This window comes from Dromiciops gliroides, chromosome 2 (genome assembly GCF_019393635.1).
Source record: "Dromiciops gliroides isolate mDroGli1 chromosome 2, mDroGli1.pri, whole genome shotgun sequence".
NCBI lineage: Eukaryota > Metazoa > Chordata > Mammalia > Microbiotheria > Microbiotheriidae > Dromiciops > Dromiciops gliroides.
Genome location: NC_057862.1, coordinates 425,342,821 through 425,363,501, shown reverse-complemented (window position 1 = coordinate 425,363,501; position 20,681 = coordinate 425,342,821). Strand labels below are relative to the sequence as shown.

The 20,681-nt window shown below is 42.1% G+C and overlaps 1 protein-coding gene across 6 annotated transcripts in view; it reads left to right on the top strand.

The window, feature by feature from the left end:
- The window catches only part of LHX2 (LIM homeobox 2), a 44,294-nt gene extending 31,125 nt beyond the window's left edge, over nucleotides 1-13,169 (top strand). For all 6 annotated transcript variants that reach the window (XM_043980125.1, XM_043980122.1, XM_043980121.1 and 3 more), the window contains exon 5: nucleotides 9,437-13,169. In XM_043980125.1, the coding sequence (XP_043836060.1) occupies nucleotides 9,437-9,724 (288 nt within the window). In that variant the 3' untranslated portion in view covers nucleotides 9,725-13,169. The remainder of the gene's footprint in view (nucleotides 1-9,436) is intronic.
- The last annotated feature ends 7,512 nt before the right edge of the window (nucleotides 13,170-20,681 follow it).

The following is a 20,681-nucleotide window of genomic DNA, read 5'->3' as shown; positions in this document are numbered from 1 at the left end:
GTTTCTCTTTTGCCTTGATCTCTCTTCCATTGGGATAATTTTGTCCCTTTATCTATCCCCCCTCCTCAGGAATATAAGATTATAGAATTGGAAGGATCCTTAAAGACCATTCAGTCTAATTCTGGAATTTTATAGATGGGAGAAATGAGGCGCAGAGAATAATTCTTCCTGTTTTTCTTCCCTTCTGCTATACTCTGCTGTTAGCAATCTCTTCTCCACCCGTTCCCTCTGTCTTTCTGTCTGGATTTCGAGATCCCTCTCCACTCTGAGGAATAAAAGATTCCTCCCTCCTCTTTATTTCTCACTTTAATTCAGTCCAAAAAGCATTTTATGTGCCTACTACGTGCAAGAAACTCACACCATCTGCCTGTATTTGCCCTCCTCCTCCCTACCGATTATCGGCGCCCCCCCCCCCCGCCCGGGTTTTATCTCTTCCGTCCCCTTCTGTTCTTGCCAGTCTCCGATCCCCTCCTCCCACTCTCCATCCCCACTCGTCTCTACACTCCGGCCTTTTCTCTGTCTCTACTCCTCCCTTTCTTTCTGCTTCTGTATGTCGATATCTTTATCTCTGCGTCTTGTGTCTTGGGGTCTCTTTCTGTTTCTCAGTATCTCTCTTTTATCCGTGTAACTCTCAGGGCTGAGTTTCCTCTAAGGTTGATGACTGTAATTATTCACTTAATTTTGCCTTTCCCCCACCCCCCTCCCCTTCCAGTCCCCCACCCTACCTTGGTGATGGGTACTAGAGAAAGGCAAACATGAGTTGAATTGAGCGGACTGATTCCCTTGCTGAGTTAAGATACTGAGGACATTCAGAGACTTCTCTGAATGTTTACCCGAAAAAAACAAAACAAAACAAAACAAAACAAAAAAAACCCCAAAATTAAAACGAAATAGAAACTTTCATTTGTTTTGTCAATCAGGGGCAGACAGAACATATTTGCCTCCGTGGTGGAAATGAATAATAAATGACTGTTTCAAAGATTAAAGTGCATTAATTTCTAATGCGCAGCTTTGTCATTTCCGACTGAGGGCGAGGAGCGATCGCTGGGATACGTTCTTGGGGAGCCGGTTGGCTTTGGGTGCTGCTAAAACAGCCCCCTGCGCAAAGGCTTCCCTTCAGCCAACACAGAGAGACCCGGGCTCTTGGTTCAGTGCTAGACTTGTCTGCAGTTCCATGGGGAGCTTCGGTACCCGGAGCGGGAGAGAGGGGTTGTTGAAAGAGGCGGAAGCTCAGAGGTTTCAGAGCCTGGGAGAGGGGAGTTTGGGGCCACTAGAGTCTGGAGTTGGGATAATGGGGGGGGTGCCCCGGAAAGTTTTCCAATTAATCTTTCACACGATGCCGTAGTGAAAAAGAGTATTGGATCTGAAATCTGAAGTTCTAAATCCGACTCTGCTCCTTAAAGAGCTGGGCGAACTTGGACAATCCAACCAACATTTATTAAATACCTGCTAAGTATAAGGTACTTCCCTTCTCTGGGCCCCATTTTCCTCATTTGCAAAACGGGGGATTGGAATAGGTGGTTTTGCTTCTCTGAGTGTTGAAGTGTGGGGGAGATGGAGGCTGGTGATTGAAAGAACGGAATCACACCAAAAAGTTTTTTCAATTATTACATGATCAAAGAACTATTTTAAGGGAAGAAGAGAGAAATCACCCTTCTTTCCTCCGGCTTTCCAGAGATGACTTTGTGACGTCAGCTGAGTAAACTCCGCAAAGCCAATCCCGTGCTGATGCGCCACCTTGCCCCTACAAAGACCTGTTTCTTTCTGTCTTCCTTTTCTGCTTTTGTCTGGTTTCGAGACCACTTGCCGGCGACCCATTTTTGAAAATCAACTTTCTGGCTGCGCCCTTACCTCACCTCTTCCTCCGTTCCCCTATGCCCTCCGAGAAGTAAGGCTGTTTCATAGAAAGAGAAGGAGGAGAGAAGGGCAAGCGGGAGAAAGGAAAAAAAAACAACAACACAGGGATATGAGCTCGCAGGAGTTGCCCAGGAGACCCGAACAACCGAGTTCAGCTCGGGACAGGATTGTTTAGGATTTTATTCAAGTTTTCTTCTAGTTCTTTTATTACCCAAGCTTAGAAAATGCGGCCCTTGTATCCGATTTCCTTGTCCCTGCCCCTAATTTTCAGGAGGGGGAAGGGAATTTGGGAGAGGTACGGAGGATTTGCTTCACTGACGGTCCACCCTGGAACAGCCCATGGGACGCTCCCATGTCTCTCAAGGAAGTGCAAAAGATCGATGAAGGAATGCTAGAGTTTTCAGAATCACTGGGCATCTGCCACTTCCCATGAAGCCTGGGCTTTAAACTGAGAATCAAAAAAGGAGGTCGTGTCATAACTCTGCCCCTTATGTTCTTGGACAAGTCACTTGTCTCTGAAATTTGGTTTCCTCATTTGTAAAATGAAGGGAGATAGATCAGATGATATCTAAGGTTTCTTTCAGCTCGGACAGTCTTCATTTTGTGCTCTAGCATTCTAAATTGTAGACCGAATCTAAACAGGTCCTTTCCAGGTCTAACATTCTATGTTCCCACTTTTCCTCCAGCTTTAACACCCTGCATTCTAAATTCAAATCTTCCTTCATCTAAAGTCCCTTCCTTTTACCTCTAACCATCTATGAACTATGATCCTTCTGTCATTCAGAGCCTGACCAACGAGCTGGTATACCCAGTAGGTTCAAAATCTATATGTGGGGTTGATCTAATGATGAGTTGGTGTCTCCCACTTTGGAGTATTAAAAGAAATATCAAGAAAGTTGGGGTCTGATCATCTCTTTTCCCTCCTCACCTAATCCTGAGGACCAGAATGGGAATTTGTCATGTTGCCTACTGGAAAATGGGATGAACTTACAGTATTTGATGCCAGTGGGCAAAAGTAGGACTAATGGATGCAAGTCTCAGGGAAGTGGATTTCAACCCAATACAAGGAAGAACTTCTGAAAGTTAAATCTGGCTACCTCATGAAACAGTGGGTTTTCTGTCAGGTGTTCAAACAGATGTTAGATAACCACCTGTCAAGAGATGTTGTACAGGAGACTCATGCTTTAGTTAAGGGTCCCCTTCTGGCTCTAGATTTTGTGATTCTGTGAGCTGTTACTCAGGGCTCAGCTGAACAGTTACCTTCAAGGGTATGAAGAAGTAAAATCAATGAAATCCCAAGATGTCCAAGCTCTCTTTTGATTCAGCCTCCTTCCTTAGCCAGCCTCCCTCAGGTGGGAGAAAAGTACAGATTTGAGCTCTTTTTCTCTGACCCTTCTTGACCAATGATGGAAGTAACATTGAGCAGGGAGGCAAAGGAAGACATCCTAGAGCATCTGGCAATTAGAATCCAGTTGCTCCATTCAACTCTGAGTTATTAGAGAAGATAGTGGCAGAGGGTGGTGAAATCCCCAAAGCTGAGCAAATATATCACCAGAATTTTCAGGTGCTATTCTCTCTCCCTAACAAAGGGCAAACAGGACAAGCTCCTTCTTCATAGACTCCACTTCTCTCTGTAGCACTCTATCCAAATTCATTATGCCAATAACCCTGCTTGCCCCTCCTCATGGAATTCAAGGACTATGGAAATCATTGAGGATTCTGCTTTAGAATCCTAGAATATAAAAAAAGAAAAGAAAAGAAAAGAAAAAGAATCCTGGAATATTCGAACAAAAAGGGCCTTAGATTTTAGGACATAGATTGTTAAGAGCTTGTGGCAATATTACCTTAGGAAGGGACCTTGGAACGTGGAATACCTCAGAGATTAATATAGACTGTTAGAACACTGACATAGAACATAGAATGTTAGGGCTACAAGGTACCTAAGGAGGTTATTTGATTCAGCTTGCTCATTTTACAGTTAAAGACACTGAAGCCAGGGATGAAGAGGTGACTTACTTGCTCAAGGTAAACCACAAATTAATGACAGAACCAGGCCTTCATAGAATTTATGCCTCCTGACTGTGCACTCCAGTGTTCTTTCCATTATGACGTTCCCTCTCCCTTCTTGGACATATTGGGGCTGCACATCCACCAGCTCCATACAAAGTCTTGGGCATCTCTTTCAGGGTTGTGTGTTTCTCCTGCAAAAGGGATCTTTTGTTGTTGTTCAGTTGTTTTTGTCATGTCCGACTCTTCATGACCACATTTTGGAATTTTCTTGGCAAAGATACTGGAACAGTTTGCCTTTTCCTTATTTAGCTCGTTTTACAGATGAGGAGACTGAGGCAAGCAGTGTTAAGTGACTTGCTCAGGGTCGCACAGTTAGTAAACATCTGAGGCCAGATTTGAACTCAGGAAAATGAGTCTTCCTGGCTTCAGGTCTGGTACTTTAGCCACTTTGACATCTAGCTGCCCCAAAGAGATCTTTACTTCTACTTTTTTAACCCTTCACAAGGCAGAAAAGAGATTCTAGAGAGTAGAGGGCAATGTTGATGTGGAGGTAGATAGATGGGTGAATGCACACTAGTTCATGGATAGAAACTCAGGTTTGAGGATCACACTTGTTTGTTCCAGAGGCAGCATGGCATAGTGGGAAGAGAACTGATCCCAGAGTCAGAAAGACCTTGGACACGTACTTAGTTGTGTGACCTTAGGCAAGTCACTTGATCCCTTAGCATTGTAGGCAACTCTTCAAGACTGTAATAGGCAGAAAAGGTGCCAACCTATATTAGTATAGGGCCTCTTCTAGGAGTTTCCCATACTAGTGAAACCATAGGTCTTGTTCCTATCCTTTGTTATTTGCTTATTATTGTTTCTAGGTGGTTATATAGTAGCACCCTTCGTTTGATCAGCTGAAATGTTGGAGACATGGGATTTAGGTTCTTAGGTCATGATCTAGTTGCAGAAAGCATTATTCTAGAGTGGCATCTAACTATGTCTAAAAGGCTCTTGGGAAAGAAGGAATCTCCAGAAATTTTGAATAATAACAGCAAGAATAATGGTAATAATATTACTGGTTCATAATTCTATGGCACTCTACAGAATACATATTACTTTCCTCATAATCTCAAGAGGGAAATAGTCTAAGGATTATTATCCCCATTTTATAGATGAGGAAACTGAGGTTCTGTGAGGGGAAATAAATTGGGTGTGCTTAAAGAACTAATAAGGGGCATAAGGAGAGACCATTTCCCAATCCATAGGCGCATTTTATAAGCCTACCTTCCTCCCCTTTCAGGACAGTTCCGAAGAAGCCATCATGCTCTCTGCTAGCCATAACTACCTCAATCCCTGGGAGAGTTTTCATTTGCTGCACTCCATCAGTGAGTCCCTCTGATTATGGTTTATTTCTTAGCCTGGGTTAATCAGCATCCATAGTGGCAGATTCTTTTTATTATTATTATTTTCTGATTATTATAATTATTCTGATTATTATTATTTATAAAATGGCATTTTATCATTTCTTTCAAAAGAAGTATAGTTCATTTCCCATTTCAGATCAGGCCAGGTAGTCCCAGCAGTGTTAAGTAGATGAATAGCTGATGCCCAGTTGTGGGTTCTAGGGGCTTAAACTTTGCCTCTGTCCTTCTGTGACTTGGGGACGGTTGATTTAACTCTCAGAGCCTTTATCTCCTCGGCTGCAAAATGGGAGAATTTAACCATGTATCCATCTCATGCAGGTAGTCAATAATAACCCTGCTGTGATGGAAAGAATACCAGACTGGGAGTCTGGAGGCCCAAACAGGGTTTATCCCTGTTCAGCTACTTAACTATGAGCAGGTGTTTTCTCTGCTTTGGATTTTAGTTTCCTCACCTCATTTTGGAGGCTGTATTAGACCATCTCAAAGATTAAATAATCTACAGAGCATTGGATCCATGCCAGAGAGGAATATGACAGGAAGAAAAGATCGTCACCCTAATGATCAGCTTGTATCCCAGAATCCTACTTAGACTGGTTTAACTTGAAAATCTTGATTGTAGCTGCTAAGACAGAATGCTAATAATAATTGTATTGGAATCTGAATCCCAAATTGGTCCAAATATAGGCTGTACTTTTCTCCCCTTCCAAATACAGCTCATTTGAAGCTAGAGTGTGGTCAATGATTAAGGCATTTCATTTATTTTTTCTTTCAAGAAAATCTTATTGTGGGGGTTATGGCCTATATTTGCAGAAGGCCTATGTTTGAGCTGCTACAATATTTGGGGAGAGGGTTGTGAAGAGACAGTTCAGAAGTATGTGACGTGAAGGGCAGCTAGGTGGCGCAGTGAAAAGAGCACTGCACCTGGATTCAGGAAGACCTAAATTCAAATCACATCTCAGACTAGCTGAGTAACCTCGGGCAAGTCACTTAATCCTAATTGCCTCCTCCCTCATCCCCTGCCCAAATTGTATGAAGCTAATGGAAAAAAAATGGTGGCAATGGTTAGAAAACCTGGAGTTCAAAGCCAAAGGACCTTAGGAAAAAGAATTTTAGAACATATAGTGTTAACACTGTAAGAGATTTTGAACATAGAATATTAAAGATGGAGGGGACCTTGGAGATCATCTACACTAACTTTTTACAGATGGGGCAACTGAGTCCAGAGAGGCAAAATTCTTGCCCCAAGTAACTCAGTAATTTAATGGTAGACTGGAGCTAGAAGCCACGTATCCTTACTTTTCATGTAGTATTTTCTTTTTCAGCACTCATTCTGATCCAAATCCATTGATTTCATGATTTCTTCATGACAGTGTTGTGAAAAATGTTCAATTCACTGATATGCTCACTCCTCCAAGGTCCAAGGTGGCACTTCTGGGGCAGGCAGGATAATGTTTGTATAGTTTTATTTTCAGGGCCCTTGAATATACGAGGAACATCAGCTTGGAAGGAAGTTTCCTTGTTTATTTCTGTAGGGAAACAACCTGTGAGGAAGGCAGGGGTGGAGGTCCACCCAGGATGAACCATGGGGATGTAAGAAGCCACAAGCAGTGCTGGGGCATGGGACCATCATTAAATTAAAAGCAGAGGGAATCTTTAAGTGGAACTGAAGCTCAGCTGGGAGTGCTGGCTCCTTTCAGATATAACTTCAGAGTCAAAAGACTTGAGCTCCAATCCTGTCTTCCATTCTTAGTAACTAACATGACCCTAGGCAAGTCACTTAACTTCTCTGTTCTTCAGTTTCTTCATCTGTAAAATGGGAATAGTCATTCTTTCCCTTCTTACCTCACAAGAGGGCTGTAAGAAGAATGCTTTGTAAATCTTAAAATGCTCTAGAAATGTGAATTGTCTTCATTGTTGCTATGAAACCATCAGTTGCAGCACCACCATCAGATCATCACACCACCAACACCACCCATCATCATCATCATTAATACCTTGGTTCAGCCCTTGATCATATATATATGTGGGAAGGTGGAAAGAAGGAATGAGGGCTTTGTTAAGAGAATCCCTCAAGTTCCCCGTTTTACTGTCCAAAGACAGATATGAAAGAAAGATAGATAGATATGATCAGATAGGATTTTTTTAAATGGAATCAAATTTAAGGCACAATTGAATATCACCTACCTACTAAATGGCTTCTTTTGGAAAGGCAACCTTGATATTGAGGGCTTGGGAAGCAATAGGGGTCCTAAGAACAAAGATTCACAGTGGGTTAGAAAGGAGAGACAAGGAGAAACATTCAGTTTTTCTCAATGTCCTCTTCATGGAGGTAAAAATAGTTGCCAGAATGGATGGAAACAGGAAAACAAACACTGACATTCTTTCTGAAAGTCCTTGCTTTTTCTCCTGGGTGGGGGGGGGGGTGGCAGAGGGGAAGTGGTCCAGTAGTAATGGTAGAAGCACCCCAAGATCATTAGAAACTTTTTTTTTTTTTTTTTTGCGGAGCAATGGGGGTTAAGTGACTTGCCCAGGGTCACACAGCTAGTAAGTGTCAAGTGTCTGAGACTGGATTTGAACTCAGGTACTCCTGAATCCAGTGCTGGTGCTGTATCCACTGTGCCACCTAGCCGCCCCCGATCATTAGAAACTTTAAAAAGACCCATGTAGACCAGTGATCCTGACCTTTCTGGAGTTTTAACATCTCAACATCATTTATTTTCACTAGTTTTCTCCAAAGTAGTATATGTGTGTGCATATAAGTATTTGTTAGTATATGTATGTGGCTATGTGTAATGTTTATTTTTGTCTTTAAGCATCTGTATGTGTAGATGTGCACACACACATGTATATGTGTGCATATTCTGTGTGCATATGCATGTATATGTACAGATACAGTGGATTATCTACATATGTGCATACAATTGTACAATAAACACATATCCTCATACAATGTATATACAATCTGCATGCATGCATATGCACTACATATATACACATATATATGCATTGTATATGTGTAGAGATACCCACGGGTTTGTGAGTATATGTTTGTACACAAATACATAGCTATATATGCATATACACATATACACATACACATGTCTTAGACATGTACAGGTAGATAGATATGAATGTGTATGTATATATATAGGTATCCATGCAAAAATATATGTTATGTATCTCACAATGTGTTTGTATCTGTATTTATGTGCATACGCATATAAAATGTAAATTAAAGCAATTTTTTTCAGAGTATTTTGAATATGATGTACCCTTACCCAGAGATAACTGGAGAGACATGGTGGGGACATCTCAGATCCAGGGCCCTTGTTTTGCTGAATTCTGTGCAGACACATATTCTGTTTTATTCAGTTCCTCATGATACTGTTTCTCCAATTGCAAGATTTCTTGGGCCTGAATTAGCCAGATAATTGCTTCAACTCACCCCTTCCCTTGGATATTTGGGCCGAATCTACACAGGTGGGCCTGAAGAGCAGCCCTGGGCCAAAATCAGCTGGACAGAATTGGGTACAAGCCAGAAAGTTGCTCTTATTCAATGCAGCTGACAGAGGCTTTTAAAAAATGATCCCATGGGAAGCTGGTCGATTTGGTTTCTTTTTTCCTCCCTTTCTCTTCTCCTTTCATTGCTCTTTCTCTTTTCTCTATCTTTCCCTTTTTCTCATCTCTTTTATGCTCCTTCACTTTTCTGTCTTTCCTTCCTTCCTTCCTTCCTCTCCCCCTCCCTCCCTTCTTTCTTTTTTCTTTCTTTATTTCTCTCTCTCTTCCTTCCTTTCTCTCTTTTTCTTTTTCTCTCGCCCTTCCTTCCTTCCCTCCTTCCCTCCTTCCCTCCCTCCCTCCTTCCTTCCTTCCTTCCTTCCTTCCTTCCTTCCTTCCTTCCTTCCTTCCTTCCTTCCTTCCTTCCTTCCTTCCTTCCTTCCTCCCTCCCTCCCTCCCTCCCTCCCTCCCTCCCTCCCTTCTTTCTTTCTTTCTTTCTTTCTTTCTTTCTTTCTTTCTTTCTTTCTTTCTTTCTTTCTTTCTTTCTTTCTTTCTTTCTTTCTTTCTTTCTTTCTTTCTTTCTTTCTTTCTTTCTTTCTTTCTTTCTTTCTTTCTTTCATTGCAGGCTTGTAAACACTGGCTGTTCTGTCTAATTGTTTCAGGTCTGGTTTCAGAATGCCAGAGCTAAATTCAGGCGGAACCTTCTACGCCAGGAGAACACAGGGGTGGACAAGACCTCAGACTCCACACTACAGACGGGGACCCCATCGGGCCCAGCCTCAGAGATTTCCAACGCATCCATGAGCCCCTCCAGCACCCCCACCACCCTCACGGACTTGACTAATCCCACAATGCCAACTGTGACGTCTGTCTTAACTTCCGTGCCTGGGAGCCTGGAGGGCCATGAATCCAGGAGTCCCACACAGACAACTCTTACAAACCTTTTCTGATGACGCTTTCCCAATAATTTCTTTAAAAAAGAAATTATCCTTTAGTTGAATTCCAAGTGTATTTTAAATAGAGGCTTTGAGCAACTAACTAACCACATTTTAGGATCTCGCCTGGAAACAGAGGGGGAAAAATGAGTGTTCTGGTAACTACAGAGTGTGGACTGAAAATTAACTTGGAAGATCTATCCGCAACACAACATTTGTGTAACTGTACAGTTTTGTGGACTGACTGAGCAAGGAAAACAAGAATTAATTTAAGTTGGCTAGAGCTTCTTGTATTTCAAAGACTGCCACGTGCCTTATATACTGTTTTATCTACATACTGGATTTCCCATGTCCATTTTCTCTCTTGCCTCCTTTTCTCTCTGTATATTTATGACCAGAGCAAAAATGTTTAAAAAAAAGTTTGTTACTTTGAATAGTTCTACAAACAAGCAGACAAAAAAACACAGACACTCACAGAGACACACAGACACAGACACACACACACACAAAAACACCCCTTCATTGGTTCTGTTGTTGTTTTAGAATTTTAAGGTGGACGTCTGTTCGAATATCAGAATTTGTAAAATCTAACCAGTAATAAAACCACTTATCGAAACTACTGGGTAACTGGCTGCAGTTCAGTCTAGCAAAGATTTCTTGGGACTAATACCTCCAGCTAAACTGGAAAGTCAGACAGATGGCCTGCAGCCATTCCCTCCAGGGGCTCTGGGGGTAGTATTTCCCAATCTTCCCTCCCTGCTCCTAGGATGCCTGGGATACACATAGAGATAGAAAGATTCTGTCTGCTAGAAAGCCTATTTGAAAGGAGACAAGGTATTTTCAGTGCCCCAGAATGAAAACATCCAGAAAGGAAATATGAAGTGGAAAGAGGAATGAGACACGAGTTAGGAAACTTGAATTTGAACTCCTCTGCTACTAATGGGCACTGGGACCTTTGGAGAGGTACTTCCATTCTCTGTAAAATAAAGGGGTTGAACAAATGATTTCCAAGGTCCTTTACAACTTTCATTTCAGTGTTTTAACCTTCTGTGTCCTCAGGTCTCTTTGCTAGTTCTGACATTCTGTTGTAAAGTCCCTCTCAGTTCTGACAGTCTGTTTCTAATGTTCTTGTGTTCTTAGGATCATTTCAGCCCTAACATCTTCTATTCTGACATTCTACATTCCAAGGTCCCTTCCAGTTGTAACAACATTCTATGACTCCTTTAAAGTGTTTTAGGTTCAAAAATTTACAAGGAGATGCCTGCTAAACATTCAACAGAAGGGGGAAAATGTAGTCATTGGGAGCTCCAGGTAATTTTAGTTTGGGGCGGGGGGCAGTTGTGGTAGGAGAAAAAAGACCAAAAACATGCAGTCCTGTAGGAAATAACACAACCCAGTCACTCGCTTGAAAAATGAGAAGCAGATAGGAGACCAGCTTGGCAGGGAGAAGTAAGAGATGGGCAGAGCCAAATTTAGTAGGGTGGAAAATATCACACAGAATGAGATTACAGTAATAATAATTCATATTTCTATAGCACTACCATGAGGCAGTTTTGCCTAGTGGCTAAGCAGCTAGCCATGAAGCCAGGAAGACCTGGGTCGCAGTCTCACCTCTGACCCATACCCCATGTGTGTGTGATTCTGGGCAGGTTACTTAACCTCTTGGTGCTCTAGGTAACTGTCTAAGACTAAATGACATAGAAGGTGCCAGCCTTCATGGATAGAGGGAGTTTTCTCACTGAGGATTTCCCTGTGATGGTTAAATCACAGGGTTAGTCCCTACCCTTACAATGCTTTATGGTGTGCAGAGCACTTTGCTCACAATCCTGTAAGGTTGGTAGTGCATATTATCCTCAGTTTACAGATGAGGAAATTGAGATTCAGAGAATAACACCGACAATGGTCAGGGTCACACAACTACTGAGTGCCAAGGTCAGGATTCAAATTCCTAGCTTTCTTAACTTCAGGTCCTGGTCTTTTTTCCATGTGAGGCATCAGTCAGCTGCTCTTGCTGCTATGAATTACAATATAGCCCTGGGGATTCAACAAACATTTATTATTAAGCACTTGCTATGCATAATAGGGCACTCCAATATATCAAGCACCTGTGATTTCAGTCTTATGGGAATCACTCCTTCCATATCCCTCCAGGCAGGTGGAAACCCTTTCTCCAAGTTAGAGTCCTAAGAGAAATGCCTGAGGCTCAGAGAGTTTCAATGACTTACCCATGGTCATATAGGTAATCGATGTCAGAGGCTGGATTTGAACCCCAGACTTCTTTGAATCCAACACTCTTAATTCAATGCACCCTACTACCCTCTGGGTGCTTAATAAGTGTGATAGATTGTGTATTCCTTTGGCTTTACTCTTTAGGTCAAGGGAGATAAATGTATGTGGAAGCACTTAGGTACTATATAAATGTGTTATTGATATTGTTAGACAATTTGTTTTCTTTTTTCCTTCACGAATTTGTCGTATTTTTAAAAATATGTAGAACATTTGAATCAGAGCTCTGCTACTTGTCACCTGTGTGACCTTGGAAACGTGCTTAGCTTTTTTGGGAGCTTCAATTTCCTCATGTGTAAAATGAAAGGATTGCACTAAATGATTTCTAAAGTCCCTCCCATCTAAAACTTGTGGGTAAAATTACGACTGGAGCGAGTTCTGTCCTTTAAAAACAAAAAAGTAGTCGAAATTTGTTTATCTGGTTAAAGGGATCCCAGCTGTGCAGGCAGGTGTAACTCTCAGAAAGAATTCCTAGCACCTGCCCAGGTGGACATCATTGATCCTCTCCTCCCCTCTACCTCCTCAACTGCCTACCAAAGAGGAGAAAGAGAAAAGGCTTTCAGCCTATGGCATTGTGAATTCGATGGCGCAGACATTCGGAAGATTGGGGAAAATGACTGTGATGGGAGGGCTAGTCTTCTCTGTGCCATATGTATTCAGAGAGGAAACAGCTGGAAGGGAGTCTGACTGCCTTTCTACCCCTTTAACCCCCCACCTTCCTTCATTCTGGAGCTGGCCGGCTAACCCAACGCAGGAAGAACGAATGAGTCTGCGGAAACGTCTTGCCTAACAGCTGCAGACTCTGGACACGGTAACCTATTGCAGGGATTTGTCAGTCAGCCTCCCTGCTCAATGAGCTACTCCTCTTGTTCTACTTGTCCCTTGGGGTAAGGGTTTGAGACAGCTTGGAACTCTTGGGGAAAGGAGAGAGGAGAGTCAACTCAACCCAGCCTCCTCAGGTCTCGTTACTCCCAAGAGGGCTGTAATAACGTCAACTCCCGTTTCTAGAGTATTTTCATGGGCAAAAGTTATTAGTTCCATATTACAAGTGAAGAAACTGAGGCTCAAATGTCTCTAATAATGACACCTTTTTATGACGCTCTATGTTTTGTGTAGCATTTCCTCGCTACGACCTTGTGTAATAGTGTAGTTATGATTATTTCCGTTTTACAGATGGGGAAACTGAAGCTTATTTAAAAATAATACTGTCGGGCGGCTAGGCGGCGCAGTGGATAAAGCACCGGCCCTGGATTCAGGAGTACCTGAGTTCAAATCCGGCCTCAGACACTTGACACTTACTAGCTGTGTGACCCTGGGCAAGTCACTTAACCCCCATTGCCCCGCAAAAAAAAAATAATAAAATAATACTGTCCATTTTATTGAAGACTCACTTTCCTACAGCGTTTTTATGGTTTGCCTCACAACCAGCCTACGGAGGAGGTAGTGCAAAATATTTCTTTTTATTTTACAGATGAGGAAACTGAGGTCCAGGGATAGGGAGTGGTTTGCCTAAAGTCAAACAAAAGTTATATGGTAGAGTCAGAAGTCGAACCCAGGTCTTTGGGCTACAAATTTAGAGTGCCTTGCATTACACCAAAGTGTCAATTTATACTAGTGTTTCTCCCCTCTCCTAACCCCCGCCCAAGCCTAGAGAATGGGGGCACCGCCCCCTCCTCTTTGTGTACTTCAAGTATCCCTAATTTCTTTGGGGAGAGAACTACTCCCAACTCCTCCGCTCCTAAATGTCTGAATAAACTGCACTGGTCAAATACTCCCCTTCCTGGCCGGCGACCTGTTGGGACCAGCATACCAATCGACACTGTCCGGCCCTCCCGCGGCAGTCACACCGCTCATCTGCATTTCTGCTTTTCCGTCTTGGTCGTCTCAGTCGGGGCATGTTCTCCAAAGGTATTTCTAGGAGAGCACAGGGGGGTCACGGTCACTCCAATAGGAGGCCCCTCAAGAAGACTTCGGTCCCGGCAAATTCTTCTTCTTGAATAAACGGTTCTTGAGATAGACGTCCAATTGAATTTGGAAGAAGTTCAGTTTATGTAAATGCACACCCAGAGCTGGGGGCCTGGGGGCTGTTAGCGGAGTGGGGGGAGGGAAGAGAGAGGGTGTTTCCCCTTAGGGAACCAATGAGGAGCGAAGCAGAGGCCTACAATTAAGTAATCTTTTTCCTCCTTAGTAAAGCAAGCGGCCCCAGTAGCACCAGAAGGCCTGTTGTTTTCTTTTTTCTTTCTTTCTTCTTTCTCCGGAATCTCTCGCTCTTTCCGTTCCACCATAGTCCTTTGTAATTATAGAAGCAAGCCTTGGGCTGCGGACGAGGGGTATAAGGGTGAAGGGATGGAAAGCAGAGGTCATAGAATGCTAGGAATTAGAAGGATTTTGAACTAGAACAGGCTTTAGAGATCACTTAGTCTAAGTTCCCTCTTTTAAATATATGTATATATGTGCTTGTATGCACACACTCACTCAGAGAGAGAGAGAGAGAGAGTGGGAGAGAGATTGGAAACCGAGGCTTTCTTTCTCGAAAAAGATGAGTGATTAGCCCAAGGACACAGGTTGTACATATCAGAAAAGGGAGTCGAGTCTAGGGTCAAATTTACCTACCTTCCACTACAACCTACAGCCAGGCAAAGTGTAAGCATAGGTGTGGAAAGTCTCGATCTCAACTCGCTGGGAGAATCCTTTCACTCTCCCTGCTTGGCTTCCAGGCAATCGCAAAAATCCAAAGCACCGGAGTGGGGCTAGATTGGAGATTAGAGATCTCCCCTCCCTCAACTACCCACCTCCTTCCCTGTAGCTCATCTGGCCAGCCCGGGATGAATCAGGGCTCGGCCCCAGGTCTGATCGTTCCAACTCCAGCGTTCCTTCTAATGCTCTATGTAGCCTCGAATATGAATATTCTCAGATCCCCGCTGTGCCCCACAAAGAGGACATATTCCTCTTGCTGCGTGCCCAGTGCTGTTCCAGATGTTCCAAAGGCAGCCTGGTTGGTATAGTGAGAAGGAAGCTGGCATAGTGGAAAGAGCCGTGGACTTCGAGTGAGAGGACTTGGCTGTTTCTGAAGGCTCTCTCCTTCCTTCTGAACCTGCGCCATTTTTCTGTCCCCACTCTGCTCCTCCATTCCTCAGCCTCCTCCAAACCTTCTTTGGTAAATCTCAGCTTTTCTCCTCCCTTCATCGCCACAACGTCTTCCATTCACCATCCTCCCCCACTCCCACCCCCAACTCTCCCTTTCTACTTTCCCTCTGGTCCCTCTTTCAGTCTCAGGACACTTTTCAAGTCTCCCATTCCTGGTGGTTGTCCTGGGAATGTTCTGTTGGGGAGTGGAGTAGCAGGGTGTTACAGGGCTTCCTATCTGGTGGGGACTCCAAAGACATTTTGACTCCCCTTCCTGGGTGGCTCAGAGAGCAGGGTGTGAGAGAAAGGGGTGGGGCAAGTGGCTTCCTTGGTCCATAAATTGACTTTTACTTTCTCTATGGGCATTTAGAAGTTTGCAAAGGCGAGATTTCGGATCTTGTGGGAGGAGCTTTGGGATTGGAAGACCCTCATTTTGTGAGCAATACCTATGTATTAGAAAGATTATTTGGAAACCCCATGAAGAGAAGAGATTAGAGGAAGAGAGACTGCGTCTTACATTCCACTTCTGAACTCTGAAACTTAATCCATCTGTGACCACAGGCAATTATTTAAACTTCTTGAGCCTCAGTTTCCTCATCTCTAAAGTGGGAATAATAATACTCATAACTAGTTACCTCACCAGGTTGTGAGGAAAGTATTTTGCAATAACCCTATTAAATCAAGGAAGGTTCTCTTTTATAAAGAAGGAAACTAAAATTTAGAGAAAGGAAGAGACTTGCCCAAAGTCATTTAGCTAATAAGTATCAGACTTGGGATTTGAATCCAAGTCTTATGTTTCTGGATCAGTGCTTTCCCCCTTATAATAGTGCATGTGGGAAGTTTAGGGTAGGGGGAGTGGAGGTAGAGAATGCTCAGTGGGAGACATTTTGGGGGCAGAAAACAGATAAGGATAAGTAAACATAAAACCAGACACAAAAGCAGGGACACACACACAAGTATCCTACTGTCATTTACTTCCCTCCATGTTAATCATTTGGCCCTTTCACACAGCTACAAAAACTATACTTCTCAGAGTCCTAGTCCCATGTCATTTCCCCTGGACACATCATTATCAGCACCTACTAAGGTCTTGGGTTTGAGCACAAAGTGAGACTGCAATTAGCATTTGTTGAATGAATACTGTTAAATGAATAAACACACATGCATCTACACTCAGACACATACATACATAGGCACATAAATTATTCCTATGTATATAGGACCAATATGCACATACAGACATAGACACCTAGAGAAATAAATATACAGACATGGGCATGCATAGACACTCAGAGACATCATCTTCATTTCTTAATTTCTCTCTCCTCTTCCCTCACCTAGAGAGCCATCCCTTAAAATAAGGAATAAAAAAGAAAGAGGTGAGGGAAAGCAGTTCAGATAAACTAAACAACATATGAAATTAAGTCCAACATTCTATGCTATATTTCACATCCAGAATCCTTTGCAAAGAAGGAGAGGAGGTACATTCCCATATCTTCTTTGGGGACAAGCATACCATCATAATAACACAACATTCAATTTTGATTAGTTGTTATCATACCAAATGAGTTAGGTAGGGCATATGTTGTCATCTAAGTTAAGGAAATGTGTTTGAAAAAATGACTTTACCAGCATCATAAAACCAATCAGTAGAACAAAAAAAAAATTTTTTTTGATTTGTTGTTTTTTATTCAGTTTACTTTGTCATAAATCATTGTTCAAATTGTTTTTTTCTGGTTCTGCTTACTTCACTTTGTATCAGTGCATATAAGTTTTCTCTTGTTTTTCTGGATTCTTTAAATTCATAATTTCTTGTGAAGTTAAATATTCCATTCCATTCCTCACCACAATGTATTTTATTTTCAGTTCCAAATTGTGTTCCATCCTCAATTCCTTTCTCCACCCACTGAGAAGGGGAAAAGCTATAGTACCCATTATACATACAAAAATCATGCAAAACATATTTCCAAATTAACCAAGTTCTGGGGAGAAAAGAAGCTAGAAAAATAAAGGTAAAATATGCTTCAATCTGCATGCTCCCACAATTTGTTTAGGCATTTCCCAGTTTATGGGCATCCAATTTATTTCCAGCTCCTTGATACTATGGAAAATGTTACTACAGATTTTTTGGTATATATACAATGTCTCCAATGTTGACTGTTCCCATATTTTGTCATCTTTGGTACGGATATTGTTATTCCTATTTTTCAAACGAAGAATCTGAGACTACTTGCTTTGGAGTCATTCCAGAATCAATTGTTTATGTGAAGTTAGACCATTGACCAGTTAGGGCAAAAGTCAAACTTTTATTTTTTTTGGCAAAAGTCAAACTTTGCACCAAATTAGAAGAAAGGATGAAGAGGAGAAAGCACACTTCATGCAAATCAGTTTAACTGAGCTACTGACTTTGAAAAATATGAAGTAGACAAAAGTAAAGATGTTGACTGTGCTTATGATTTATGATAGAAATTTGATGGATGCAAAGTCGTCATCATACTGAGGAGAACAGAAGAGTTTTCAAATGATCTAACCCAGCAAATGCTTGACATCTTTACCGAGAGAATAAACCTGGCAGCTAGGGGGAATCTCCAATTAGAGTTCAAGACCACTTATATGACTTTACAGAAGATGATAGCAATATATTGTGAACAATATCACTTCACAAAACATTGAAAACTATTCAAGAAGAAAAATAACCTGCAGAAAGCTTAATGTGATATTCAGTTAGGTCAGGTCATCTTAAGAGCATTTATAGGGCAGCTAAGTGGTGAATTGGATCAAATACCAACCCTGGATTCAGGAGGACCTGAGTCTCAAACACTTGACACTTATTAGCTGTGTGACCCTAAGCAAATCACTAAACCCTCATTGCCCTGCCCCCCAAAACATTTATAAAATAAACTGGAAGGAAGACAACAAATAGATGTAAAATGGTACAGATTTGTCGGTGTTTCTCTAGTGATGTGTGTTCATGGCCAGTGATAGAAGAACCACTACATTTGTACTCTAATCAATTCAACAAATATTTTTATACAAGGCATTATGTTAGGAATACAAAGATAAAAACACCAGAGAGTTCTTGCCCTCAGGTAGCTTTTATTCTAGTGGAGCTTACAACATATAAACAGAGAAGTAAATATAAGATAATTTGAGCAGGGAGATAGCATTAACACCTAGCAAAATCAGGAAAGGTTTCATATAGGAGGTAGCAACTGAGATGAGCCTAGGAGGATGCAAGATTCTAAGATGCACAGGTAAAGAGGAAGTGACCCACAATACTATTTGTGCTACATATGGAGATGGAAAGAGCATTCTAAAAGATGAAGTTGGTAGAAGTGGCTGGACTTTTCCAAAATTACTCAGAAGAAATCCAAGCCAGAGGTGATAACGCTGTGGGGGAAAAAAGTACACCGGCTCTGGAGCCAGAGAACCCAGACTCAAATATCACTTTTGATATTCGCTACCTTTGTGACAATGGCAAGTTACTTGACTTCTATGGATTTCATTTTCCTCATGTGTAAAGTGAAGTTTTGGGACTAGATGGTCTCTGACCTTCTTTCCTGCTCTTAATTTTTAACAAGGTGTTCAATAATTGATTTTCAAATGTATGACATAGATACCAAAAGAATAGAAAAAATCATGGATGTTAATATTACTCCCCACAGGTGACAAGACATCAATAGCTACCATCTTGAGTGCCTACTTTCTCTTATCTACAATATCCTTATGAGAATAGCATCTGCTCATAGGGAGAATATTTTTATTGAATATATGAGAAGACAGGCAGGCTTTGGCAGATTATTTTGTCACACCACATCACAGCCTTGAAGTTACACAATTCGTGTTAAGCCAACAAACATTGATTAAGTACCTTCTACATACCAGGTACTGAACTAAATGCTGGGTATACAAAGAAAGGCAAAAGACAGTCCCTGCTCCCAAGCAGCTCATAAGCTAACGGAGAGCCAATATGCAAACAACTGTGTAAAAACAAACTAAATTGGAGATAATCTCAGAGGGAAGGCACTAAGCCAGGAACCAGAGATGAGGAGGGAGAGAGCTTCGGGCATGGGGGACATCTGGGGAAAGTTCATGGAGTTTGGAGATGGAGCGTTATGTTCAAGGAATGGCAAGGAAGTCAGTGTTGCTGCATGTAGAGGGGATTAAAAAGTATAGCTAATACAAGATCCTACTGTTTATTGTTTGTTGATTTTTTAAAAATTGCCTTTGCAGAGCAAAATGTAGCCTTAAAGGCCTCTTCAAACATGGCTTCTCCCACGCATGTGGTGAAATCATACAAGATTCCTTGATAGATGTAACCACAGAGATAACTTTGTTCAACCATTCTCTGATTATTAATACCAAACAAGACATATGCTTGCCAAAGGCATTTGCCAGTGTCGTAGAGGATGGCTTTCTCAGAGTCCAAATGGAAGAATCATTCCCTGATAAGGTCCTGCAGATGCTCCTATTTTCAGATGGTCTCTTCAATAAGATCCCCAGTTGTAGCCACCTCAAAGAGTGATAGAAAGACAGATGGCAGGTATAAGGAGGCAGCTATATATTACCAATGATGACCTGCCCACAAAAACTAGAAATAATGCCATCAAGAAAAATGTTGTTCTACAAAAGAAGGTGAGACAGTCATGTATCGAGAGCAAGGGATGGATAGCTTGAGTGATGCCCCGGCAACTTCCATCATATTGGATGGACCCTACATAGAACATTTAGGGGAGACCGTGGACAAAGCTCATGCTGCAGTGGTGCTTTTCACTGCTGGAGAAAGAATCATCATCAGTAAGACCATTAACTCTCATGGTATGACACGGACGTGGAGACATGGACACCTGCATTGACATAAACACGTACATACACAGAAGTATTCATATGGGCATAGATATAGACACAGATGCACAGAGACAGCCGAGTTATGCCCCTTTCTCAGGCCTGGACAGAGCCCGATCTCTCTCTATGTCTGTCAGCACTGCCACGTAAGATGACTCTGGTTCTTGGAACACAGCCTGGGGGTGCCCCCTCCCCTTCCCTATACTTCCAACAAGAAACATGGCTGGAAGTTTGTAATAAAAGTGTGCTAGAGATGGGGGGAGGGGATAAAGATGGAAAGAGTTTTCCTTCCAGAGTTGTGGGGGGGGGGGAGGGAGAGAGAGGAAGATCGGAACGTTACAATGTAAAGGATAAAGTATAGTACTTGCAAAGAAAAATAGCTCATAGAATATTAAGTAGAATCTAGAATTTTAGAACTGTAAGAGACTTTAGAACAAAATCAAATGTTAGAATAAGAAGAGACATTAAAAACTATCTAATCCCCAAACCCTGCCTGAAACATAAAGGTTCCCTACAGAATCTCTGACAAATGATCATTTATTCTCTGCTTGAATATTGCTTACTGGTGAACTCAATACAAATCTTACCTCTTCCTGTTCCAAGATGGGCAATCCTCTCCCCTGTGGTCCTTATCTGTTTACCTAGCCCTCTATTTCCCCGAGGGCCTGGCCAGGGAAGAGAAAGTAAAGTGAGGTGATGCAGGGCAAGGTGGTAT